This window comes from Megascapheus bottae, chromosome 27, assembly GCF_031878675.1.
Source record: "Megascapheus bottae isolate mThoBot1 chromosome 27, mThoBot2.hap1, whole genome shotgun sequence".
Taxonomy (NCBI): domain Eukaryota; kingdom Metazoa; phylum Chordata; class Mammalia; order Rodentia; family Geomyidae; genus Megascapheus; species Megascapheus bottae.
The window spans coordinates 237592-265075 of record NC_143535.1 but is presented as its reverse complement, the minus strand read 5'-3'; the positions used below and the strand labels follow the sequence as shown (position 1 = coordinate 265075).

At 41.6% G+C, this 27484-nt stretch overlaps 1 protein-coding gene across 2 annotated transcripts in view; it reads left to right on the top strand.

Annotated features, from left to right (window-relative positions):
• The window catches only part of Sesn3 (sestrin 3), a 34076-nt gene extending 10993 nt beyond the window's left edge, over positions 1–23083 (top strand). The window contains exons 5-10 of one of the 2 annotated variants that reach the window (XM_090319206.1): positions 2913–3149; positions 5342–5516; positions 7100–7218; positions 8083–8273; positions 9418–9562; positions 22288–23083. In XM_090319206.1, coding sequence (XP_090175332.1) covers positions 2913–3149; positions 5342–5516; positions 7100–7218; positions 8083–8273; positions 9418–9562; positions 22288–22458 — 1038 coding nt within the window. In that variant the 3' untranslated portion in view covers positions 22459–23083. Of the gene's footprint in view, positions 1–2912; positions 3150–5341; positions 5517–7099; positions 7219–8082; positions 8274–9417; positions 9563–11732; positions 13395–22287 lie in introns of those variants that run through there. The other variant, XM_090319207.1, reaches the window with a different exon arrangement.
• Positions 23084–27484: the final 4401 nt, after the last annotated feature.

Genomic DNA, 27484 nt, shown 5'->3' with positions numbered 1-27484 from the left:
TGTCAGGTTTGTAACCAAGTGTAACATGTCGATCTGTATACTTTTAGGTTTTCTGGAAGTTTTTGATGCATAATCCTTTCCCAGGGTTTGTGTTCTGATTGGATAATGGTCAGTAAATATACTACTTTTACTCCCATCTGAGTTACTTTGTGCCAGACACTGGTGGGATGACAAGATCAGGGCCTTCCCTTGGGTGTGCTTCTAGTCCGTGGGGACAAAGGCACATGCAGTGACAATCCTGTAGAGCAATAGTATGTGAGTGAGTACTTACTTGCTCAGACAATGGGCTCTGTGGTTGCTTGAAAGTCACATTTGAGCCAGCGTGAAAGACTAAGAGGGTGTTTTCTAGTAGAGGAGAAAATTTCAAAGGATAAAAGGAAAATGTCATGTCATAGTAAGTTAGAAGAGGACCAAGAGTGTGACCTAGTGGTAGAGTGCTTGCCTAGCATGCATGAAGCTCTGGGTTTGATTCCTTGGTACCACATACATACAAAAGCCAGACGTGGTGCTGTGGCTCAAGTGGTAGAGCTCTAGCTTTGAGAAAGCCCAGGGACAGTGCTCAGGCCCTGAGCTCAAGACCCGGAACTGGCAAAAAAATAAAAATAAAAAGAGCTTGGCTATCACTGATGACGAGCTGACTGACTAGGAGTTTGTGCCAAGTTGTAAAGTAAGCACACATAGTAATACGAATATAAATTATAAAGGCTGCAGACTAAAAGGCCATTTCTACATCACACTGCACCCAAGGGATAAGAGGCTGGTTGAGTAAGTTTTGTGGCACTGAGGACTGGCCAAAGAACTTCCAGCATGGTAGGCAAGCATTCATCTACTTGAACAGTGTTCCCACCCCAGAGATGTTTGTTTTTTTTTTGTGAAACGATCCAGGGATCAGGTGGAGAAAAGACTATAGTACATAGTCTGTATGAGAATGAGCAGAACACGTTAGCAGGATGTAAGAATGGAGAAAAGGAAAGACACGGGGTAGGAATGATTTTGAGAACCACTGTAAGGCTGCCTTCCTTACTGACTTGAGCCTTCACAGAAGATTGTAAGAGCCATCAGGTAAGAGCTAATCACCGGAGAAAATATATAGTTCCCATAAAGGGTGGATTAGGAATAAAATCAGATAGTTATTTGCAGATGGACAAAGTTCAAGTAGAAGAAACAAATTCTCTAGATCTTCAGATGCTATATACAAAGAAAGAAGATTATAGATAGAATTAAGACAAGCCAGCATTTTGAAGGCAAATAAGGATGCTGAAGGTTGACTAAAAGGAGATAAAAACAATCCCATTTCTGGGTAGAAAGAAAAGAAAGAAGTTTGTCATTTGGTAGTTTTTTGGGAAAGAAGCCATGATACAGTGACTTTAAAAACTGAAACGAATATGAAATGACAAATTATTATAAGCATTGACTATGTTCCCAGGTTAATGAACATGCTAAAAATACTGGCCAAGACACTGGAAATTCTAAAAAGTTCAACAAAATTCCTCAATAATAATATAAAAATGATCAAAGTATTTAAAAATCATACTAGGAAATATTCCCAAAATATAAAAATATAAAAAGTGGGGCTGGGAGTTTGGCCTAGTGGTAGAGTGCTTGCCTCGCATGCCTTGAGGAAAAAAAAAAAGGACCAGTGCATAATAATAATAAATAAAATAAAAAAGCAAATTTATTCTTCCAGTTAACCAAAGAAAGTAGGGAGGAAGTTAACCATTTTAGTAGCTCAGGATTGGAGACAAAGTTAAGTACACAGTTAAATACTGATGGACAATATTTAGCCTGTTCTCAAAAAATTATAGAATGGTATAGAATTTTAGGAGATAGTATGTGTCAGAAGGCCAAATTTGAAAGACAGAAAAGTAAATATATGTGATCATAACTATATAATAATGGTTAAAGGTTTTAAATTTTTTTGCCAGTCCTGGCATTGAACTCAGGACCTCAGGACTGTCCTTGGACTTTCTCAAGGCTAGAGCTCTGCCACTTGAGCCTCAGCACCACTTCTGGCTTTTTTCTATGTATGTAGTACTGAAGAATCAAACCCAGGTCTTTGTGCATGCTAGGCTAGCACTCTACTGCTAGGCCAAACTCCTGGCCCCTGATTTTATTTGCATTTAAAAATTGGATTATTTTCTTTCTTTTCCCTGAGCTATTTGTAATATATCAGATTAAGGTGTTTCTGTGTGTGTTGTTGAACTATAGAGTCAAGTAAAAGAAATTTTTGTTTTAGCCAGGAAGTGAGCCAAGTGAAAGTGAGCAGGAAAGCCCCTGCACTCAGTAGAGAAGGGAAGGAAGAGAGGAGGGGAGGCACTGTGTGAACTGTAGGAAAAACTCCTTAGTACTCACTGATGGAATTCACCTTTGGAGCAAATCGATGAAGGAATTACTGCTTTTTTTTTTTTAATGGCTTTCATCATTCAGTGGAAGGATCAAGTAAAATCGTATAGAGAAAGGTGCTTTGAAAACTTCAAACTCCTTATTCAAATATGAGTTAATATTCTGTGGTCTCCATCTTTGGCAGGTCTTCATACTGAAAGGATACTAAAAAACTGACATACTAAGTTGGGTTTACAGTTGGCTTTGTGGATTTTCAAAATACCTTAAAAATAAGTGATTTTGCTAGAATATCTTTACATTTTCTTCTAGATTTAATGTTTTTGATGTATCTTAATAACATAATGTATAAAGGCTTTTGGGAGCAGATGATTCATTGTATAGTAGAGCATTTAGAAGTCACCCTGTAATCTCTGGTAATTTACTGTAACATTATTTAACCAAAGCCATATCTTGAACATGTGAAATGTTTTGTGAGTTTCATTACCGTAAATTACACAATTAGATTACTTGTGTTTTTAAAGAGTGTTTTGCAGCATTCTTTGGTTCTTAGACTTTCATTGTTATTTCAGAAACTTGTCAAAACTGGAGAAAATAACTGGTCCCTGCCTGAACTGGTCCATGCTGTGGTCCTCCTGGCCCATTTCCACGCCTTGGCAAGCTTTGTGTTTGGTAGTGGCATCAACCCAGAGCGGGACCCGGAAATCTCCAGTGGGCTCGGGCTCCTGTCTGTGAACAGTTTCTGCATCTGTGATCTGGCTAACGACAACAACATAGAAAACGCATCCCTTGCAGGCAGCAGTTTGGGGGTTTGTTTCCTTAGCAATTTTTCTTTACCAGTTTTGTTTTAAATGTCTTAATGTTTAAAAAAATACCTAAAAAGAATCCATTTTGTGACTTTATTCACTTGAAACAATTTTGTATAGTTTTTCCTATTATAAAAATGTAAGCAGACGTGAAAGTGGATCCTGGAGACTTGGGGAGTGGAATTAGAAGAGATGAGAGGAGGACGCAAGGGTGACACTAATCAAGACACATGCATCCAGCTGTGTGGAACGGAACCTCTTTGTGTAACTTTTTTTTTTTTTTTTTTGCTTGGTTATGGGCCTTGCCTTGTCCCTGAGCTCTTCAGCTCAAGGCTAGTGCTCTACCCTTTGAGCCACAGCACCACTTCTTGTGTAACTTCTTACAATTTTAAACATTCATTAAAAATGTAACTAGTATCTCAAGCTCCAACTTGTCTTCTAAAGGTTTTTATGAAACAAATCATGTTGTTACAAATCATAAAATAAATACTCCAGTCTAAGGATTATAGCATCTTAAATTTAGATTCTTTGCACTTTAAAAAGCAAATCTTCAGAGTATATCTGAAATACTCTCTCTATATCTATAAAATACTAGAACAAATAATGGAAATAAATGTATCTATTTTTTCAGTTTGGTTTTTTTTTTTTTCCTGTAATGGGACTTGAACTCTGGGCCTGGGTGTTATCCCTGAGCTCTTCATCTCAACGCTACTACCCTACCCCTTGAGTCACAGCACCACTTAAGGGTGGCTTGTGTGTGTGTGTGTGTGTGTGTGTGTGTGTGTGTGTGTGTTTACTGTGTACCAAAAAGTTCCATTATACAGAGCAAGGAAATATCCAGTGTGTCAAGCTTCAACAATTTGCTAGTATATAAGTCAATCATAATGAGCCCTAGATTCCTTTGAAGTTCATCCCAGGCGCATTAGGAAATGTATCTTTTAAGAGCAGAAGTAGAAATAGAAATTTGAAGTTGTGTTTTTTTTTCAGTATAGTTTAAAGTTTACCAAATATTAGAATTGTGGTTTTAAGTGTATAAATATATATGTATATACTTAACATTTTATATTTATAAATGAAGCATAATCATCATGCTTATGGAAATGTTTGAATCGGTTATGTGTCTTTGGAGGTAGTAAAAAAAAAACTCACTTGGGAACTTTAAAAAAGTTATCAAATTAGAAAAAAAGGCCATATTCAGAAAGACAATACCTTTTCTCTCATATGTGAAATTCAAATTTTTTTATTTTTATTTATTTATTTTTTTTTGCCAGTCCTGGGCTTGAGTTCAGGGCCTGAGCACTGTCCTTGGACTTTCTCAAGGCTAGCGCTTACCACCTGAGCCTCAGCACCACCTCCGGCTTTTTTCTATGTATATGGTACATACATAGAATCGAACCTGGGTCTTCATGCATGCTAGGCAAGCACTCTACCACTAGGCCAAACTCCCGGCCCCATGGAGCACCTTTTAACACAACAATACACCCAAATGTACTGTGGCCATCAGACTAAAAACTGTTGGGCTGGCTGACATATGAATTAAAGTGAGACTTTTAAACACTTATTAGTGTACAAAGAATAGGTTTAGCCGGGGGCAGGGGCTCATGCCTGTAATCCTAGCTACTTGGGAGGCAGAGATCTGAGAATCAAGGTTCAAAGCCAGCCCAGGCACAAAAGAACCTGAGACTCTTATTTCCAATTAATCACTAGAAAATGGGAAGAGGGGCTTGGCTCAAGGGTAAGAAAGTAGCCTTGAGCTGAAGAGCTCAGAGACAGTACCCAAGCCGAGTTCAAGCCCCACAACCCACAATAAATAAATACATAAATAATAAAAATAAAAAAGAATAGGTTTCACTATGACATTTTCATGTGTGCATATGTTTGATCATATTTGCCCAGGACTGGCAAAAAAAAAAAAAGTGCTCCATAACTGTTGGTAGTCGTAGCCCATCCTCCCACCCCAGCCTTGCTTTCCCCCCAGTTCCAGTCTCTCGCAGTTACTTACCTGTTTTCTGTCTGGATATTTGTCTATCCTAGTTGGATTTTTAAAAAGATCCCTCCTAATTGTAATCGTGTACAGTGGGTCAGTGTTTCCCCACAGCCTTAGTAACTGTGTCTGTACTGCTGCACATAACGACATTGAAACAGGAAACACGTTTTTATACTAAGAGCACCAGCATTATCTTATTTGGTTCCAGATTGTGGACTCCCTAAGTGAGCTAGAAGCTCTAATGGAAAGGATGAAAAGGCTTCAGGAAGAACGAGAAGATGAGGACGCTTCTCAGGAAGAGATGACCACTCGTTTTGAGAAGGAAAAGGAAGAAAGTCTTTTTGTGGTGTCTGGAGATACTTTCCACCCATTTCCCCATTTAGGTACTTCTGTTTGTCACTCTGTTGTTTGGAAATGACCAGCACGATAGCCTTGAATGTATCCCATGAGGATTTGTAAAAATGCTTTGGCTGCTGCCCTTCCTATACTCATACCTCTCCCTCACCCTGTGGACGGCTTTCTCTCTTAGGCAGGACTGTCCTTGAATGTTCCCTGAACATTCAAGTGCTATGTGCTGATAAATTGTGTGTAATGCTGTTGATTCAGCCACTCAATGAGCTTCTGATGCAAAAAAAGTGGCAAACAGGCTGCTGCTCTCAATAAATGTAACAGTGCAAGTAACAATACACTCAATACACGTAACAATAGAAAGTTTAATGTAGTAAAAACATAAACTAGTAACAGAGTTTGTTTGTAGTGAAGTGTTTCTATGTGTGCATAACTGTAATTGTCACACCTGCTGTGATGGCAGACTGCAACATCACCAGGAGGGTTTGCCAGCCACAGAGTAGCCTCTCAGGGCCACCTGCACAGACCCTGCCTCCGCCTCTCGTGGCAGGTTTTATAAGGTCTGCTTCATTTCAGATGGGTTTGAGACAAATTTCTAGGCTTGATGTTATTTGAAACAGACCAATTTTTATGAAGTTAGATAGGAATATTTATTCTAATTTTGTGATTTAAAAAAAAAACGTAAAATCGGGCCTGGAGTTTGGCCTAGTGGTAGAGTGCTTGCCTAACATACACAAAGCCCTGGGTTTGATTCCTTGGTACCACATACACAGAAAAAAACAGAAGTGATGCTGTCACTCAAGTGGTAGAGCTCTGGCCTTGAGAAAGCTCAAGGACAGTGCCTGGGCCCTGAGTTCAAGCCCCAGGACTGGCATAAATAAATAAATAAATAAAATTAAATAGCTTAAATTCAAGACAAAATTGAAGCCTTTCATATCATTCACCTAAATAGTGATTTTTTTTAAATGGAAATGACTGTCTTGAGGGTAGATTAGTCCATCTCAAATGCTGAGAATTATTTGACTGTAACTTACTTGTGGTTGTTAAGCTTGGCACTGATAATAGCTCTCAGGAGACTTTGCCCTCTCAGTGTTTGAGACTGGCTAATTACTGTCCTCCGGACAGTAATGCTGAATGGTTTCAACTCTGCCATGTGCACACAGCATAGGTGTAGAGCTCTGTGAATGGTCGCACACAGAATCCTGCTTAGCCACCACCCGGGTGGACAAGGGGGAAGGGTGGCGGGCAGCCCAGGCCCCCTTCTCCCCGGGGCCTCCTGCCCAGCCTTCTCTCCCCATACCTTGCAAGCTAAAAGTGACCTATGTTGAGCTGACTTTCACTGCTGGCACATCCAGATGAGGTGTCTTCAGTTTTTTAATTGGTAAAAATTAGTGTATTAATCCTTGGTGCTATTGTTTAGATATTTCAATTTATTCATCCTTTTGCCTGAACAGCTAAAATTAAGTGTTCATTCTCAGCATCCCCCAAATAAAATTATACTCAAAATTTTGTAAGATATTTTGTATGAATTCATATAATTAGTATAGTCACTTCAGAAATCCATGAGTTCAGTGTTATTAACTGTATGTCTTTAAGACTTGATTGTTCTTTTCCTTAGATTTTGGAGATGACATGACTGTCACAGCGGATGTTTCTCGTTATGTTGAAGACCCTGGTTTTGGGTATGAAGATTTTGCCAGGCGAGGAGAAGAGCATTTGCCAACTTTCCGAGCTCAGGTGGTGATGTGAGCTTTCACTCAGAGAAGCAGGAGGATGCTGTTATTTTACCTGTTAAATGTTGAGATGTTAACCAATTGGAATTGTTAGGGCATTTTAATAGGATCTACAAATAATTTTAGTTGGCATAGTTTTCACCCTAGTGTAACTTGGTGGATACTTATTTCAGCATCCCTCCTCCTGCCCAAGAAGGCAAAAGGAACTCAGCACTTGATGTATTTTTTTTTTTTTGCAGTTTTACAGTGTAGCTATGCATGGTGTTGATACATTATTTGGGGAGCAGAGAAGTGATAGTCATGTGTCTACTGAGAAGGTGTCTTGTAATGTGATCGTATACCACTGGCACAGCCAAAGGCTTGAGACCTGCCTTCCCATTGCCGTACCAGGTGGCTGCCTACACTCAGCTTCTCGAGAGGGTGTCTATGCCTGGCCACATAGGATGGGAATGGAGTGTGCACAGCCCAACACTGGATGTGGCAGGGGACCCACTGAGGCTCCATGCAAGCGTGCAAGGGAGACACTCCACACTGCAGTTCAGTAGCTGCAAACCTAGAGCTAGCTCAGAAATCGCCTCATCAGGGCGAGGAGTGTGGCCTAGTTCTTGCCTAGCCATGCACGAAGCCCTGGGTTTGATTCCTCAGTACACATACTCAGAAAAAGTCAGAAATGGTGCTATGGCTCAAGTGGCAGAGCACTAGCTTTGAGCAAAAATTGTCCAAGGACAGTGGCTAGGCCCTGAGTTCAAGCCCCAGGACTGCCAGAAAGAAAGAGGGAGAGGAGGGGAAGGGAGAGGGAGTAGAAAGAGCAAGCCTCGTTGAGACGCACACAGAGCTCTTGCAGTAACTGGAGACCTTTTCTCTGCAGGACTACACGTGGGAGAACCAGGGGTTCTCCCTGGTGAACAGGCTCTACTCGGACATTGGACACCTGCTGGACGAGAAGTTCCGCATGGTCTACAGCCTTACCTTGCACAGCACCGTGGCCACGCACGAGGGCCTGGACACCACACTCCACAGGGCCTTGTTTAACTACGTACACTGCATGTTTGGGATCAGGTGTGTATACTGCTTGGAGGAGAACCCTGACGGTTGTCCTAGTTATAGCTGTGGACTTCAGACTCACTACCCAGGAGTCAGATTCAGTGGATTGCACTTTGAAGCCAGCCCAAGTAAAAAATGTTCCTGAGATTCCATTTCCAAAATGACCACCAAAAATCCAGCTAGAGGCCTGACTCATGGTAGAGCTCTAGTTAAGCAAATAAGCCAAGCAAGTGTGAAGATCTGGCAGTACTGGCAAAAAAAGAGAGAAATAGCCCTTAAAAATATATATACACATGCATACATACATGTACATATGTGTACATGTATATATAGTCACACATACACATATTTTATAGAGAAGTATTTTCCTCATTTAAAGTGTTTTGAATCTTTTCAAAAATTTTTATTGTTACTTCAGAGGTGATGGGGGTACAGGTAACATAACTCAAGTTGTGAGTGTATTTCGTTTTGGGCAGTGTTACCACCTTTCCTCACCCTCTCCCTGTAAGTATAAATCTTAGCAGTGAGGCACATATAGAAACACCAGTAAGACTTTATTAAGGAGGAAACACCAGTAATTATTGGTGATAGAACCAGAAGAAATATGAGAACCCTCCCTGGGAAAATGAGTCAGCTTATAAAAATAAAATGTTTTGTATCCATTTAAATTGCCAATGAATTCTGGTGAGTTTGGTTAATTTGGATTTGGAGATTTTTTGGTTTTGTTTTTGCCAGTTTTGGGGCTTGAACTCAGATCCTGGGCACCGTCCTTGGGCTTTTTCCTCAAGGCTAGTGCTCTGCCACTTGAGCCACAGCTGCATTTCCGGCTTTTCTGTGTTGTGGTACCAAGGAATTGAACCCAGGTCTTCATGCATGGTTGGCAAGCACTTTACCACTAGGCCAAACTCCCGGCCCTAGCGATTGTTTTTGAAAGAGCATTGATCAAGGCCTAAGCAGTATTTTCTTCTGTTCACTGGTATATTCCCACTGGTATATACCCTAGAAGGGTCTAAAGCACTTTGTAGACACTCAGTAGATAACTTGATAGATGGATTAATTAATGAGCTTTTGGTATGTTATTCCAGACAATAAATGTCTGTTGATTTCACCTGAAAGTCCTGTTTTCCCCATGATAACGCTTTTTTCCTGTTGCTTGCAGGTATGATGACTATGATTATGGAGAAGTTAACCAATTACTGGAACGAAGCCTTAAAGTTTACATTAAGACAGTGGCCTGCTATCCTGAGAGAACTACCAAGCGCATGTATGACAGCTACTGGAGGCAGTTCAAACACTCCGAGAAGGTGAAAGTTTCATGACTGAGCGTTACACCATAGACAGGTGGTCAGTACAGCAGTAGTGGTTCTGAAGAATGACATATGACAATATTAATAAATTGATGCATTGAAATTGAAATAGTATATATCATTTAATTAAACAATATTATTATTGTTTTTAATACTTTTGAAATTTAAGTCTAGTAACTGTTAACTAAATTTCAGTTATGTATTTGTCCAGTATAACCCTATATAAAGTAAATTTTAGCACTCAGCTCCTTTATTTAGTTAATTTATGCTAGTAAAAATTTTGGAGAAAAGTAAAGGACACTGGGAAACCATTGTTCTGTTTATAAGAACCAAACTTACTAAGCGGTTATGGTAGCTATAATGGAATCTTGATCCAGAAGGCATACCCATTTAGAGAGCCTTTAGCTAGATATCAAAGCTAACCTTTTAGAACAGCAGTTTCTCGGAATAATTGAGTATTTTACACTGTATCGTCAAGTACAGGAACTAAATACATTATTACATGAGAATATCCTTTTGGGAGCACCAACCCCAGAGCAGAATAGCAGTGGTGGCCTCCTGACCTTTTAGACTCTGGAGCTGGTGGGGCTCTGCTGCTGGCTTGCCGCATCACACCTTCAGTTGGGATGCTCCACAGAGGAGAAGCAGCACGCGGGAGGGACCCACTTGATCTCTGGGAAAGGTGATGTCCCATAGTGAAGTCTGAATTTAGATGAATAAAAGTCATATTTTTTTTTTTTTTAAGAATTTCCCAGAGCTGGGAGTCTGGACTAGTGTTAGAGTGCATGCCTAGCATGCACAAAGACCCGGGTTTGATTCCTCCATATCACATACATAGAAAAAAAAATCCAAAAATGGTGCTATGGCTCAAGTGGTAGAGCTCTAGCCTTGAGAAAGCCCAAGGACAGTGCCCAAGCCCTGAGTTCAAGGCGTAGGACCAGCAAAAAAAAAAAAAAAAAAAAGAATATCCCTTTGGGTGAAGTATATGGGAGTCATTAGTTTATACCTAATAAATGTCACAGACCCTTACCACCATTATAGTATGAGACCTGGTTCTAAGTCCTAGGCCTTTTAGCTACCAAGTCCAAGAATCTCCTTTATATGAGTTCCAAATTGACTGCCTGGCCTTGGCAAAGAATGCTGTGATTTGAATTTCTAATGAGTGTTTTGAAGTCCTAGAGCCAGTCACACTCTAGGCAGATACCCACCGAATGTTCAGCAAGTCCCTGGATGGGTCTGTACATTTTGCTTCTATGTTTGCAATGAATTTTCTCCCCTTTTCTGACATTTAACTAGAAACTGTCATTACTCATCAGGAAAATATATCCAACAGAATACGCAATGGATAGAAAGACATCAAAGTACCATAATACCATAACATTTCTTTGTTGTAAATATACAAAATTTGGGTATTCATTTTAACTTGTCAGCTGAGAAGTATTTCCATAAAAAGTGCTCTTCACAGTTTTATGTACAACTATCAGAAAACTGTAATGCCTTACTAATGAATAGCAGACACTGATTGAAACTGCATTAGTCTTCAGGTTTTCACACTCTTTTTTTTTTTTTTTTTTTGTGGGTCATGGAGCTTGAACTTGGTCTGGGCACTGTCCCTGAGCTCTTCAGCTCAAGGCCACTGTCCTACCATTGAGCCACAGTGCTACTTCCCGTTTCCTAGGTTTTCTAGAGGTTAATTGGAGATAAGAGTCTCTGGTCCTTTTGTGCCCGGGCTGGCTTTGAACCTTGATTCTCAGATCCCAGCCTCCTGAGAAGCTAGGATTACTGGCGTGAACCACCACACCTGGCTTTTCTAAACAAAAAGTGTAGAACAACTTTTGAAATATTGCACCTACCAGGAAGTATAACTTGTGGGAAAATTAGAATTCCTAGGAGCTAGGTTTATAATCTAAAAGGTAAATTGCGTACAATCTGTCAAGATTTTAGAATTTTATAGACATTGGTCATTGTTACCGCTTGCAGTGCCGTGGTTACAAATACAGATTTGAATGTTACATCATGTACAGGCATAAACAGGGAAGGTCTGTGTGTTTGTAGCTTGCCTGTGTGCACATGAAAAAAATCTCTATGAGCATCTGTATAAAAACTCTGAAGGTACATCCACTGTTCTTAGTACATCCTGATGGGTCCTGTACCATTTCATTTCTAGGTTCATGTAAACCTGCTTTTGATGGAAGCCCGGATGCAAGCTGAGCTTCTTTATGCACTTCGTGCCATAACTCGGCATGTGACTTGAAGCACGGCCAGGGAGAAGGTTGCCCATGTGTAAAGACCTTTTCACAGGAGACTTCCGAGTTGTTTGTGATACTGCATAGAACACTGTTTAGTTCTCGAGTGTCAAAGTTAGCTGTGTTTTGCTTGTTACTGTTTTGGTTTGGTTTTACTTTGTTTTGGCTGTCATTGCAATGAGGTGTTTATTTGAGGTTTATCTTACTAAAGTTGCACAAATGCTAGTGCGGAACACTGCTTGGCATTGCTTACAATTGGATTTGGGATCTGGTTGCAAGTCAGGAATTTGGTTTGATAATGTTTAACTCCAATGCTTTGGGATTTGTGTGTATGTATTTTAATTCAGGAAAAGCGCTTACAATCTACACAAGCAGTTGTTCTCAGATATTGGAATTCAGCAAAGAAGGGCCTTCTCTAGCCATTCTAAAATTTACACGTTGTGTCCTAAATCTAGTAGAGAAAAGCGTGTGCTGTCAAACCCCCAAGCTGCTCACTGGACGCAGGAGATTTTGTCAGGCACTGTTTGCTTGTTTGTTTGTGTCTTTACTAAGTATCTGTTTGGACCTAGGGGTTCATTTTTCTTTTCTTTTAATGCCATGATGATAACATGAAATGTGATAACTGCTATTGCCCATACTTCAATGTGAAATTAACCATGATGGATTCTGTAGCATGCTGTTGAAATGCCAAACTCAGCTATTTTCTTTCTCCTCTAAAACAAAAGTATCAGTGTTCCAAATCAAATGTGTCTATGGAGAGTGGGATTGTGCACAGTCCTCTCTCTCTGTCATTGACAATAATCTTCAGTCACCTTAAATCATTGGTGTGCACAGTGCTTCTTGGCACTTGTATCTACAAGACTGACCAAAAGTTTTCTTTGCACATTTTTCCTCATAGTTTTTTTCTATATTGTGGTAAGTTAAGGAAGGATAATATAATAGACCTATATTTTTCCCCTGTTAGGTTTTTGGAAGTTATTTTCCATGATTTTCTTTTCTTTTTTGATCAGTTGTGGGGCTTGAATTCTGGGCCTGAGGCACTGTCCCTGAGCTCTTCAGCTCAGCACTAGCACTCTACCACTTGAGCCACAGCACCACTTCTGATTTTCTGGTGGTTAATTGGAGATCAGACTCGAACCGACTTTCATGCTGGGCAGGCTTTGAACTCCAGTCCTGAGATCTCAGCCTCCTGAGTAGTGTGGGCCACATCCTCCAGCTATAATATTGGGCTTTGTTTAAGATCACTCCTGCACAGGTGCACAGTATCCCCTGCCTTAAGAGTATTTGCCCCTCTTTTTTTGTTGGTTGTGAGGCTTGAACTCTGGGCCTGAGCACTGTCCCTGAGCTCTTTTGCTCAAGGCTGGCACTCTACCACTTGAGCCACAGCACCACTTCCCATGATTTGATTTTATTTTCTGTCTTTCTTTCTTTCTTTCTGTCTTTCTATCTTTCTTTCTTTCTTTCTGTCTATCTCTCTCTTTCTTTATCTCTTTCTCTTTCTTTCTTTTTCTCTCTTTCTCTTTCTTTTTCTGTCTTTCTCTTTCTTTCTCTCTTTCTTTTTCTCTCTTTCTTTCTTTCTTTCTCTCTCTTTCTTTCTCTCTCTCTTTCTCTCTTTCTCTCTCTCTCTTTCTCTCTCTCCCTTCCTTCCTTTCTGTCCTGGGCTTGAGCTCAGGGCCTGAGCACTATCCTTGGACTTTCTCAAGGCTAGAGCTCTACCACTTGAGCCTCAGCACCACTTCTGGCTTTTTTCTATGTATGTGGTACTGAGGAATTGAACCTGTGTCTTTGTGCATGCTAGGCAAGCACTCTACCAATAGGCCAAACTCACAGCCACCCATGATTTTCTTATAATAAGTTGAATAGTGTAATCAACAGTAAAATTATTGTGTTTCTATGCATAAATGGGATTGAACAACAACAGAAACAGTACAATGTGTCAACATAATGTTCAGCTAAACTTCCCCCATGTTACTCAGATTAGAGTTTAAGTATCCTTTTAAACAGAGCCATAAAGAAATCTTGCTCAAATTTGCTCCAATTTCTTTATTATCTAGACTTTTTCAGTTTTACCTTACTTGGGTTAAGCAATGTTCTTTTCATAATGCCAAAGCATTCCTTTCCCCAGAAAAAGTTTGACAACTTGTTAAAAAAAAAGGTATCAAATAATAGGGGAGGAATAAATTGTCAAAAAGTCACATTTTTGCATTGATTTATGTTGCTTGATTAGACCACCTTCAGAAAGCACATGTTATGTGTGTCATGTTGATGAACTAGCAAAGTGCCTAAAGAAGCATTACAACTCGCAGTAGGACACAACTACGCTGCTTCCACACTTTTAATTCAGGTTAACTTTATACAGGCATGCTAGTTTTCAAAAACATACCTAATCCTCATAAGAAATGATACAGTTAAAATTTTCCATTACAGTTCCCACAAAGAATTTTAGATGAACTTTGTTGTTACATAGGACATGCCTTTTCTCTTAGAAAAGAAATATCCCTTTTCTCACGCTGATTTGCTAAATCCTTTCCCCCTTTCACTTCTCATCCTTTTCTGTTACCATACATTAGATTCCTTTCCTGTAGGTGTTGTTCCAGGTAGAATAACAAAGATGACTATAAAGCTGTTATCATAGGTAGTTCTTGCTCAGAATTGTCCATGTGAGGAAAAAGAAGTACTAATATTTTGGAAGACAAGGTGTTTTATTCAGATAGTTTATTCTGGGTCCCTTCTGTTCCGTTCATTGCATATCCAGTGTTGATTTGCTTTACTATCACTTACATTGATATCTGATAACTACAACAAAAATACTTAGGAAGAGGCAACACATGGCAGAATAAACCCCACTTATAGTTTGTGAACTTAAAGACTTTAAAGTTAAGAACATCATTTATTCTTACTTTTTTTTTTTTTTATCAGTTGTGGGCCTTGAACTCAGGGCCTGGATCCTGACCCTGACGCTTTTTGTACTCAGAGCTAGTGCTCTACTACTTTGAGCCACAGAGCCACTTCCTCTTCTTGAGTGGTTAATTGGGTTAAGAGTCTCATGGGACTTTTCTGCCTGGGCTAGCTTTGAACAGTGATCCTTAGATCTCAACCTCCTGACTAGCTAGGATTATAGGCGTAAGCCACAAGAGCACAGCAATTTGTACTTTTTAAAAATCAGACTCTTTTCAACTAGTAGTCCTATACTTTTCTGCAGGTGGGCATTACAAAGTGAAAAGTAGATTTTATATATTAAGTAGGAGAATAAGTTCTTACCAAACACCACATGAGCTTCAGCCCAAATGAGGAAACAAGATTTAAGTAACTGAAACAGCCAGAAATATGTCAGGTTTGGTTTTGAGAATATCAGTGCCTTTAATAGACCTCTTGCCTAGCAAAGTTGCTTTTTAGCTCAACATAGATCTCATCAATAATCAGTAAATGGGTTGACTTGGACCTGTAAATAAAAACAAAGCAATGGATTTATGAACCTCAGTGAACCAGCCTAGCGAAGTTGAATTCTAAATTTGCCAGGGTTCTGCATGCACAGCATGCTGTATCCTTGAGTTTGCTGTGAATTCCTCCAGTGCAGACTTGAAATTCTGATACGGTTTTCCAGGGTGGTATTTTTCAGAGTATTGAATTTACTATGTAGTAATTTATAGTATAGCTTTTTATATTGAAATACGATATTTAAAAAAAACTAGCTCTCTGGTTCAATTGCTATAATGATATGATATGGTGATATACTAGTCTTTACCCCAGGCTCATTGTGCCAAACTTAAATGTGCAAGCAGATATGAAAAACACATCGAGTGTGAATAATTCCTTGCCTACTGTGTTAAAATTCATCCAGTAATCTACTAATATATACATATATATGTCAATAATGTCTATTTATGCAGGAATTCAAAGTTTACCAGCTTCTATGGTCATTCTTTATTTCTCGGATCATCTTAAGAAATACGGAGGAAGCTGGGCGTGGTGGGAGCGCTGGGTGGTGAGGCAGGAGGACCAAAAGTTCAGCTGGCTATGTTCTGGGACTCTGTCTCAAAACAAGAATAAACAGAGATAAATACCAAAATACCCCTTCCCCATGTGAAAGTCCGTCTGTTCTTTAACCCACCTGACTCTCCTCAGGACCGGGCCCTCAGGTCCATGCCCAGGCCTCCTCAGGCCGGCTGGGCTCACAGGGCAAGGAGGCTTTGGGAAGGGATGGGCCGCTTTGCCTTCTTGAACTGGGTGCATAGTCTCTGGGTTCTCTTTAAGTAAAAAGATGGCTAATCTAGGATTCTGATGTATGGCTTTGGTCTTTGATTATGGTTTTAAACCTAAATAATGGCAGAGCAGTACAGGGCTATTCTTAAAACAGAAAACTCAACATGGAGTATCTATAAAGATCATATTAGATTCGAACCAGAGACCCTATATGTGTAATAATGTCTCCTAAAGTATTTTTAGTATTTATAAAGTCTTAACTATTATCCCACCTTAAAAGACCTTTTAATTGAAAGTTTTTTTTATACTGTAGCAAAATAATATTGTCAGCTAATGAATAAAGGTTTATACTTAAAATAGTTCACCGTGTTCAGTGGCCAGCGCATGCTTACATGAAGGTAAGATTCTCTTAAACTTGTTTTGTTTGATGGAATGTTTTAAAGACAGTTCTAAGTCATTTCTTTGGAAAACAAGATTATACACTCTTCTTTTTATCTAATAGATTTTTTTTTCTTTTCTTTTTTGGTCCTGGGGATCGAACCCAGGACGTTGCACTTAGTAGGCAAGCACTTTGCCACTGAGCTACATCCCATCCCCTAAGAGGTATTGTTTTTTTGTCTTACTTGATAAGATGGTCTTAACATGGAGTGAAAAGTAAGCCACAGTAATACCGTATAAATAGTACAATCCAACAGCAAACCAGAAGACCTCTGGTGCCTCATTAGAACCTGGTGCCAGGCCGCCACAGAACAAAAAAAAACACTGTTTTTGGAGCTTATCTCCACGCTACTTTGGCTCAGTTAGTATCTGCTCAGGTGAGGCCAAGATGGAGAACAGCTGTGTGGAGCCAGTGCCGGGGAGATTTGCAGGTCCTGGCAGGGCCTGTGAAGAAGAAAGCATTTTCCAGAACGGGCACGGTGGGTGCTGAGACTTGGCTGTCTCAGCATCTGGCAGCTCCAGCCTAAGCCCCACCCCTCCCTGCCCACTTCCTCTTTCTCCAAGTGCCTCACCTCTGTGCACCCTCCCTCCTTCCTCTCAGCCTGGCTTGTTCTGTACACCAAACTAAACACCACCAGCCACCTGCAGCTAGCCAGAAGCACTTCTCTGGGTGACTTCCTTCCACATTCACTGAGAATGCGACTGCCTCACACCACTGAAGCTGCTCTGCCCTCCATCTCTCTTCTGGCTCGCAGTCGCCCCACTTACCCACCCGGTATTATGCCACTTCAGACGTCAGCTTGTCCACCCCATTCTGTTTCTACCCCTGTCCTGACTGCCAAAATACTTCCTTCTCTTCTACCTCATCCCCAAAGAGCCTAGAAGTTCAGAGTATCCAACCTACTCATGAATTCAATAATATTACGAACATATTTTAAATAAATCATAAAGAAGTTTGCCTTCTATCAAGGAAGGAATCTTTATACATGACACAAAAATTAAGCTATTTCTATCATGCAGAATTTAGCATTTAGAGAGATTTTAAAGTGGTTGAATTGCCACCCTTGCTTAAACCAGCCTATAATAGATAGGTCCCAATTGCTTGAATGTACAGTTAAGACTTTTCAGCAATCCAGACTTTCCAGCAACCCATTCATGGGAGAGGGAATTGTTGGGCTTACAAGTGGAGTGAGAAGTTTCAGACACTTTTTCAGTTATCATTGTTTGTGTCTTGAAACCCATTTCTCATAGGAGGACATAATGAAAAAGTGAGTTAGATGGCCTCACTGGTTCCAGAAGCCCATTTGGCTCGTAATGTAGATAAATGCCACAAAACTGGGGGCTGGGAGTTGGGCCCAGTGGTGGAGTGTTTGCCTAGCATGCACAAAGACCCAGGTTCAATTTCTCAGTACCACATACATAGAAAAAAAAAAGCCAGAAGTGGTGCTGTGGCTCAAGGGGTAGAGTTCTAGTCTTGAGAAACCCCAAGGATAATGCTTAGGCCCTCAGTTCAAGCCCCAGGACTGGCAAAAATGTCACAGACTTGGTTACATAAAGTTTGACTAGGCTTTCTTGGTTAGACTAAGCTCCTAGCCCCCCATTTCTACCCTGCTGTCTTTGGGAGAAAAAGCATTTTGTGGGAAGTAAGTGGTGCATTGACTTTGCTCCTTTGCTGCATGTCAGCTGTGTCCAGATACCATCATGTGAGGAAGAAAATGAACATTCTCCCCGTCCAGCCATTCTCTACTCGGTATTATTTACAGATGGAGAACTGACGGTTCTAACGTAGAGCGTGTATAAATGTGCATGGTTGCCCGACCTGAGGATGAACTACTCTGTTTTTGCAAGTAAAGACCACAATGATGCAAGTAAAGACCACAATGAACTCTGGTGGTCATTGGTGTTCCTGTCTTAGTCTTGAGAGACCTACCCTGACATTGCCTAGCACGAGCCTTTAACAGCCCAAGAGAAAGCCAGTGGCATAGTTAAGAAAGTAAGACTTAGACAGAAAGCTAAATTAAAATCATACATCTTGAGTGTTAAGTGTAGTAACCAAATGGTGACTGTGCCACCGTGAAATACAGAATTTGTAATCAAAAGTACAGTGGAGAGAGTATTCAGTTCTTTTGAATGCTCATGGAAATCTTTGAAATGCAATGATAAAATAGCCTATAGAACAAATAAACACCCTATAAGACAACCTCAAACATCAGTTAGTCTGAATACACTGACTATAAATTTGGTATATAAAATTTTTCTAAAAGTATTTTCTTGTACCACTCATCTATTATAAATGAACATATAATGTCTATAGGAAGAACAGTAAAGAGAATTGATCTCCACTCTTTTTTTTTTTTTCCGTTGTTGGTCATGGGGCTTGAAATCTGGATTTGGGTGCTGTCCCTGAGCTCTTCAGCTCAAGGCTACAGCCCTACACCTTGAGCCACAACTCTACTTCCTGTTTTCTGGTGGTTAATTGGAGATAAGAGTCTCACAGACCTTAGTGCCGGGGCTGGCTTTGAACCGTGATCCTCAGATCTCAGCCTCCTGACTAGCTAGGATTACAGGTGTGAGCAACCGCGCCCAGCTTTGGTCTCCACTCTTTAGTGTCAAAATACTGTTTTCAGATCCTAATTAGTTAAGTGTATATATTATGATCTACAATAAAATCTGTTGTGCATCTCTTTCTTACGTTAATCCATCTTTACAGATTTTTAGCTGGCTTTCCCAAGTTTGATAAGAGAAAAATAGGATAAAAGAAATGTGTCACTTGGATGGCCAGAATTTTTTTCCTTGGGAAATCAAGAGTATTGTCCCCTTTCTGAGTTTCATGGGTTTTCTAAAATAAAAAGTCAAGTTAAATGGTACCTTTGTTTGCCTAGGAAAGTTACGCAAATTCTATACCTAGTGCAGATATTTACTTTGCATTCATGTCGTCCTGAGGAGAAAGTATAATTTTTCCTTTCTCTTTCTCCTCACATGCATTCTTTTAACCCAGAATAAGATAGATGGACGTTGGGAGCAGGCCAGATCTCTGGGCATCTTCCTGCCTTGCCAGGTCACCAGTGGCCTCGACTGTGAACCAGTCCCTTCAGTCCTGGCCTGGAGAACTGGGTGTGCCCTTTAACTTACGAGATAGGGTTGGAACTTGAAAACTGTTTTCAATCCTGTTTTGCAGGGCAGCTTCATAGTGAATGTATATATTAAGACTTTTTTTTTTTTTTTTTTGGCCAGTCCTGGGCTTGAGCTCAGGGCTTGAGCACTGTCCTTGGACTTTCTCAAAGCTAGAGCTCTACCACCTGAGCCTCAGCACCACGTCCGGCTTTTTTCTATGTATGTGGTATATATTAAGACTTCGTAGCTGAATTGCACGTGAAGTCAGATTGCCAACATCATGACTTTCAATCTTAGACATCCTTGTATCTTTAAGTTGTGAGCAATATATGTAGCATGCTGTGAAACATCTGTTATAGCTCTTTAATTCATCAGTATTAACAAAGAATTACCTTTGCGTTCCTTGGTACTTTTATTCAGTGTAATCAGAAGCTGTGATGTTTGCCTTTGTAGTCTCCTGCTTTGTTACTGTAATTTGGGGTTTTCGGTTTGTTGACTTTGGATTGTTAGGAGGGACCTTTTAGATTGCTGTATTTCCCAGATATCCAAGTCTCTTACTCTGTAAGATTTTAAATTAGAATAAGCTTTTTATCAGGTAGACCAGAGATGCAGTTTAGGATTCACACACATTTCATTGTCAGATGGCAAACTTCTATTGGTAATTTCCATTCTGAACTCGGCAAACTTAATGAGCAAGCCACATTCTACATTCTGGCAGAGCAGACCCTGCTGCAGACATAGCGTAACTTTGTCAACCTTTCCAGCTCCCTAATGCCTTCCTCATGAGAGCACAGGAGACTACAGACCCCAGGAGACTGTTTTGTATGCATAACTAGGTTTTATTTTTCCTGTGTTGCTGGTTTGACAATCCTGACAATTCTGACTCAAGCTGACAGAGTTGGTCAGCTTATGTGTAGTAGTCCAGTGCTTTGATACCTACTGTTGCTGTCCTTTGTGATGTTGTGTTCTCTTTCTTTTGGAGGGGTGGGTAATATTATTGAAACTGATGCAGATAGAACTGTTACTAAATCAAGACAAACATTTGAAATAGAGGAATTGTCTTAACATGTTAACAATTCATAACTGCACTTTTTATGATATTTTGAAAATCTATTTATAGGTACAGAACAATGAGATTTTGTTAAACTGTGTCACATTTATACTTGCAGAAATTGATTTCATTGTTATTAGCAGGAATTTTATTGGTTCAATAAAATTGGCAAAACCGAACAGTCCTTTTATTTCTTATTTTTATTGATGTAAGTATTCTCACCTAGATGTGTTTCTGCTTGATTATTGAAACATTTATTCTGATTAGAGCAGCCATTTTTTTCTAAGTTTTTCTTAGCTCTATTTTTCTTGTAGCTCTATTTTTCTTATAATCACTCAACATTGCATTAGTGGATTATTGCAATAGCATAAGTCATTCAAAATGTTTCATTGTTACCTTGTAAATTATTCTTTGTGATCTCAACAAGATGGAGATTAATTTTAATATATCTTATTAACAAAAGTAGAATAGGGAACAGCCTAGATTAAAAAAAAAAACATGACTTTTTCACATTGTAGTGACTCTGTGAACTTGGAAGTAAATTGATCTCTGGATCTTGATTTTCATTCCACAATTGGGAAAGGGGAGGGGAGTCTATTTGTGAGTGTGAAATGATGGTAAAACTTCCTAAGTAGGAATGCAAAAATAGCTTTTAGAAAGCTGTCAAACACATGTAAAGTCTTTTGTACAAGGCTTTCCGAAGTAGGCCCTGGCTTTTCAATTCTCTTACCTCTCCATGTTAAAATGCGTGCCACATGTCCAGTAGCAACGAGAGGTTAGCCAACCACCCCACTGTGCAAATTATGTGCATGCACACAAGCATCAGAGGCACAATGTGAACTCGTACGCTGTTCTTTAACATATACTCTTACAGGTACTCAGAACTTTGTCTTTAGTCAACTCTCTGACCTTCTTTTCCTCTGTTTGCTTTGCTTTTCTTTTTGTTTTGTAAGATATTAATAAAATGCTTGTTATCACAGCACTGGTGACACACACCCACAATAAGCCAGTTGTCCAGGCCCATTGGTAGCCAACAGCAGACAGTAAGCCCTGTCTAGGGATGAATTATACACAGCTGCTCCCTGACCTTGGTCCTCTCAGCTCACACACCTGCTCTTCAGACCCCTTGAGGTTGTGGGCCCCAGAATGACCCACTACCACCAACGATTTTAGGCACATCATCTAACTTTTCTACCCAAATATAAGCCTTTTATTTTAGATTATTTTCCTTCCTCCATACCAATTTTATGAAAAATGCTCATACTAAAACGCCTAAGCAGTTTCTTTCTGGGTTAAAAATAATGGATGGGGCTATCAAGACATGAGAAAGGGTATCAATGCATGTGAAGTAATGCACCTTCTGTCTGATGAATATAATGTAACCCTTCTATTAATTACAATTAAAAATATATGGAAAAAATGATGGGGGCTGGGGATGTGGCTTAATGATAGAGTGCTTGCCTGGCATGCATGAAGCCCTGGGTTCAGTTCCTTGGTACCACATAAACAGAAAAAGCTGAAAGTGGAGCTATGGCTCAAGCGGCAGAGCACTAGCCTTGAGCAAAAGAAGCTTAGAGTCAGTGCCCAGGCCCTGAGTTCAAAACCCCAGGACTGAAAAATAGTCATAATCATAATTATAAAAAATGTTCCTCTTGCTCACTTATCTTCAGGTTATTGTTCCGGTGCTGAGCTCAGCTTCATCTTCCTTGGCCTCTACTGCCACCTGCCTGATGGTGTGGGGAGCGTTGCAGTGCCTGGATGGGGGGACAAGGATGTCCGCTCTCCTTGAAGTCCTTAGACTTCACCACAGTCAGGCATCTTCCGGACAGCCCCAGGAGTAATCTTAGTTCCTCCAGGCAAGTGATTTCTCTTAACACTGTGGTGGACACCACACGTGAAGGAAAGAACAGAACGTCTCCCAGATCGCTCAGGCTTGCAAGGAAATGAGTAAAATCTACAGAGAAGGCTGGGTTTGTGGTGGTGGAGGGATGAACAGCAGGTCGCTTCACAGTGGAGGCTGCACAGAACTCCGACTTGGGACGACCCGAAGGCTTTCACCAGGATTTGGAGGGGAGTGCGGGAGCTTGCCTGGCTGTGGCCAGAGAAGACAAAGGGAATTTAAAAAAGAAAGAAGGTTGGTTGTGGTGGCTCACGCCTGTAATCCTAGCTACTCGAGAGGCTGAGATCTGAGGATCTAGGATCAGCCTCAGCCCGGGCACAACAGGACCTGAGACTCACCTCCAGTTAACCTCAGAAAATGGGAAGTGGGCTTGGCGTAAGGGGCAGGGCGGTGGCCTTGTGCTGAAGAGCTCAGGGACGGCGCCCAGGCTGAGTTCAAGCCTTGTGACCCACCAAAGAAACACCTTTCACCAGGCTTTCTCCAGGAAGTTCCCAAGTAGTGGCTGAACTCTTGGCCCCTCTTCCAGGTGCGGAGATGGCAAGCGTGAGGAGAGCATTGCTGGAGCCGGGGGGGGGGGGGGGGGGAGATGGCAAGAATCCAGGGGTGAGGGTGAGGCGCATGAGGTGGATGGGGGGACTGGGCCTCCAGTGAATTTCATCTGTTGGCCATTTCTTTCCCTCCACAGCCGACATCTGTATGTGTAAGGCACCGTGCGACGGCCGGCCCCTCCTCACCGCTCATGACTGCAGCATGGCTTGTGTGCTGACCGCAGTGATGGAATGATTGTGCAAGCACTTCATACACGGTGGAGGGGCGGTGAGAAAGCGGTGCTGCTGTCAGAGCTGCACCACCATCATCAGAGGCAGAATTCCAGCTCTCACAGGGTCACTCAGCTTGTTCCACAGACAGTATGCAGCGGGGCACGGGCAGTGTGGGGCTGTGTGTGAGTGTGCACTCACATGCTTGCATGCACATACATGTTCTGTGCACATACAGACGCCTGCACATGTGCATGCACACAGTGCACCCCCACTCACATATCTATACATGTATACATGCACACACTTACCACACACACAGAGATGTATGCACACATGCACCACACAGACCCAGATGGTAAATGTGGCCTGGTTCTCTGTGCTTTTCTGCAGCAAGCAAACTTCGTGGCTTCTCCTGGCTCTGAGTTCTCTCAGCGCCTCAAGTCCAGCTGGCAGCTGGATCACCCCGTCCCCTCAGTATGGGGCACAGCTCTGGTCCCCAGTGCCTGGCCTTCAGGCATGGCATCCACGTGGGCTACCTCTGGACACAGAGCAAGGTGGCTGCTCTGCAACACCAGGAACTGATGCTCCCCTTCCCGAGCCAGTGCCCTGCTCAGCTCCTCAGCCCTCCTCTCTCTGCCTTCCCACCCTGGGATCTCAGTTCTTGGGAATCTGTCTCCTCATCAAAGAAATCAGCAATCCATGGGATTCTGTCAGCTAACACATTTTTAGAAAATTAAGTTTCCTTTCCCCATGTTTCATCTTTTCTGTTCCTTTGTCAATTTCTAATCTTTCCTTGTTCTTTTTCTTCCCATTCTCTGAGATGGAAGATGAGGCTGAATCAGGACAGGAGAGATGGGTTTGGGAAGCAGAGGGGGGGGGTCTCTACCCTTTGAAGCAGTCACTGAGACGCGGCTGTTAATAAACATCCTACTAGCTGGCCAGCTCCCACCAGCAGCTTCTAGTAGTGAACAGGCCCTGAATTATTTACTTTTAGAGCTCCTTGTTGGGTGTACGGTCACAATTTGGACTCCTAGAGTAAAACCAAATTCAATACTGTAAGTTGATTCAATTTAGGCCCATATCTAAACTCAGCAACATTAAAAATGAACCAGGATGCTCTGAGTATTCCTTGAGTAGGTTATAAAGAGGCATTTGAAGCAATTGTGAGCTGCGAAGCCCGGGTTTAACCTTGAAAGAACTGTAGAAGACATGGCCCTTCTGGGCTGGGGCCTGCCATTCTGCCAGAGCAAGTCCTCTGTCTGGAGGCACCTGGCAGTGACTAACTGCATCACTTCCTCCCCAACCAATCATCTGATGTGGTGCCTGAATAGGGAAATGGGCGGTAATTTATTTTAAAAGAAAAAGGAGCCAGGCGCGGTGGCTCATGCCTATAATCCTAGCTATGCAGGAGGCTGAGATCTGAGGATTGCTGTTCAAAGCCAACTCAAGCACTAACGTCTGTGAGACTTTTATCTCCAATTAACCACTAGAAAACTGGAAGTGGTGTTGTGGCTCAAGTGTTAGAGTGCTAGCCTTGAGCTGAAGAGGTCAAGGACAGCTCCCAGGCCCAGAGTTCAAGCCCCAAGATTGGGAAGAAAAAAATCAACCCATGAGCTGGGAGAAATGTAACGGAAAGAGCCCACAGGAGGCCTGAGAACTCATTCTGAAAGGTGGCAGCCCCACTGTTGGGCTCAGAGTAGAATGGAGCAGTGTGCACAGCCCAGCAGCTCGGGGCCCCGCAGGTAAGACCCCGCCTGCTCAAGAACTACCGCCTCTTCCACTTTAAGGGGTGCCTCAAGAACAAGACAACTTTCCTCCCTTCAGACTGTCTGTCCTCACACCACAGGCACTCCCTAGAGGCCAAGCATGTGAGTGATAAGCGAAGTCCCCATCTGACTCAGAATCAGTGAATGAAGGACATAAGCACCATTGAGAAGTAGCTGTAAGCCTGTTTCATGTATGCCTTAAAAAAAATGTGGGAGGCCGGGAGTTTGGCCTAGTGGTAGAGTGCTTGCCTAGCATGCACGAAGACCCGGATTCGATTCCTCAGTACCACATACATAGAAAAAATCCAGAAGTGGTGCTGAGGCTCAAGTGGTAGAGCTCTAGCCTTGAGAAAGTCCAAGGACAGTGCTCAGGCCCTGAGCTCAAGCCCAGGACTGGAAAAAAAAAAAAAAGGTGACAGGAAGTTGCTTGAATCAATGTGGATCAAGAAGAAAAATGAAGAGTTTGTGGATGCAGCTCCATGGTAGAGTGCTTTCCTCATAGTTGTGAAGCCTAGATTTGATTTCTAGCACCCCAAAAATCAGCTGACCCAGATAATTCCCCCCCTCTTTGTTTTTGCCAGTCCTGAGCTTGAGCTCAGGGCCTGAGCCCTGTCCTTGGACTTTCTCAAGGCTAGAGCTCTACCACTTGAGCCTCAGCACCCTTCTGGCTTTTTCTATGTATGTGATACCGAGGAATCAAACCTGGGTCTTTGTGCATGCTAGGCAAGCACTCCACCTTAGGCCATACTCCCAGCCCAATCCCCAATTTTTTAAAATGCCCTCTTTTTAACCTCTTTTTCAGATTCTTCTCTTTAGATTTCTTTTTTTTTTTTTTACAGAACTCTTCACAAGTTGTCAATAATTGCTTTATTGGGCAGCTGCAAGATGTATGGCATTGAACAGAGCTGGATAATGCCCGCTGCTTTTGCCAGGCCCCCAGTAAAGGCCAAATATTTGTGGTTTTATGGTTTTTCTTCTGTAGCATGCAGGAAACATGTTGCTAGTGTCTCCATGCAGTGCTGGACGTGGTGACGGATGGGTGCAGCTTGAGCCACCCAAATCCAGGCATTATTCATCTCTGCAATCTTCAGACCTAACACATTTGCTGGATGAGTGAGTGGCAGGAAATGAAGAGTCTTTGTTTTGGTTCCTTCTCCCAGGTCCCTAGGTTACATTTTGGTTCCTTTTCCCACGTCCCTAGGTTACATGTACTTGGAAGAGCTGAGTGGGAAACCAACATGCAAGAGGTTCCTTTTCTCTCACCCAGCAAGAATCTGGGCCCCCGAGTGCCAAGGCACAGTCCCTTCCTTTCTCTCAGCCACAGAAGCGAGTAAATACTGGTGAGGGTTCTTGGAAAAATCCAGGGCACCCCAACATGGACCAGGAGATGGATGGCACCCACCTCCAGCTGTGAGCTCCACTGCCAGTGGTAGCTTGCTCGCTGCTCTTCTACCATGCTACAACTAAACTATTTTCTTTTTTTTTTTTTTTGGCCAGTCCTGGGCTTGACTTCAGGGCCTGAGCACTGTCCTTAGACTTTCCTCAAGGCTAGTATTCTACCCTGAGCCACCGCACCACTTCTGGCTTTTTCTATGTATGTGGTACCGAGGAATCGAACCTGGGTCTTCGTGCATGCTAGGCAGGCACTCTACCACTAGGCCAAACTCCCGGCCCTAAACTATTTTCTTTAAAATGTAACTCCTGCTGCACCACTTCTCTCACCCACCAGCAACAGTGAGCTTGTGGAATTATAGTTTTTTACAACTATCTTTCTCTCCAATTGTAGGTTATACCCCATGAGCAGTAGTTGACACTTTTTCCTTTTCTACTTCAGAGAAATTCTTCAGAACACACACACACACACACAAAACGCAGGCGTGCGCACACATAATCCAGCTGTGGAAGGAAAAATTTGTTTCTCTTATTCTCAGTGTTAGGAAAAGATCTAAAATAATACATACTTGATCAAAAACTTGAGATACTCTCTCAAATCTAACTTGAACTAATGAGACACTAATGTTTCCTAGCTTCAAATATCTTATAAAATAATTTTCTAAGACATATCTTTTTCGAGTATTTATATATGTTTTTTCCTAGATGACCAAGACATATATTTTTTTTTTTTTGGCCAGTCCTGGGCTTGAGCTCAGGGCCTGAGCACTGTCCTTGCACTTTCTCAAGGCTAGATAGAGCTCTACCACTTGAGCCTCAGCACCACTTCCGGCTTTTTTCTATGTATGTGGTACCGAGGAATCGAACCCGGGTCTTCATGCATGCTAGGCAAGCACTTTAACCACTAGGCCAAACTCCCAGCCCCGCAAGACATATTTTTTAAAAAGCTCTGTGTCTTTGCCATATCAAAGTAATCATTTAAGGATAGAAGCCAGTGTTTTACCATATTGAGTGCTTATTTGATATATTAGAAAGATAAAGTATGTTA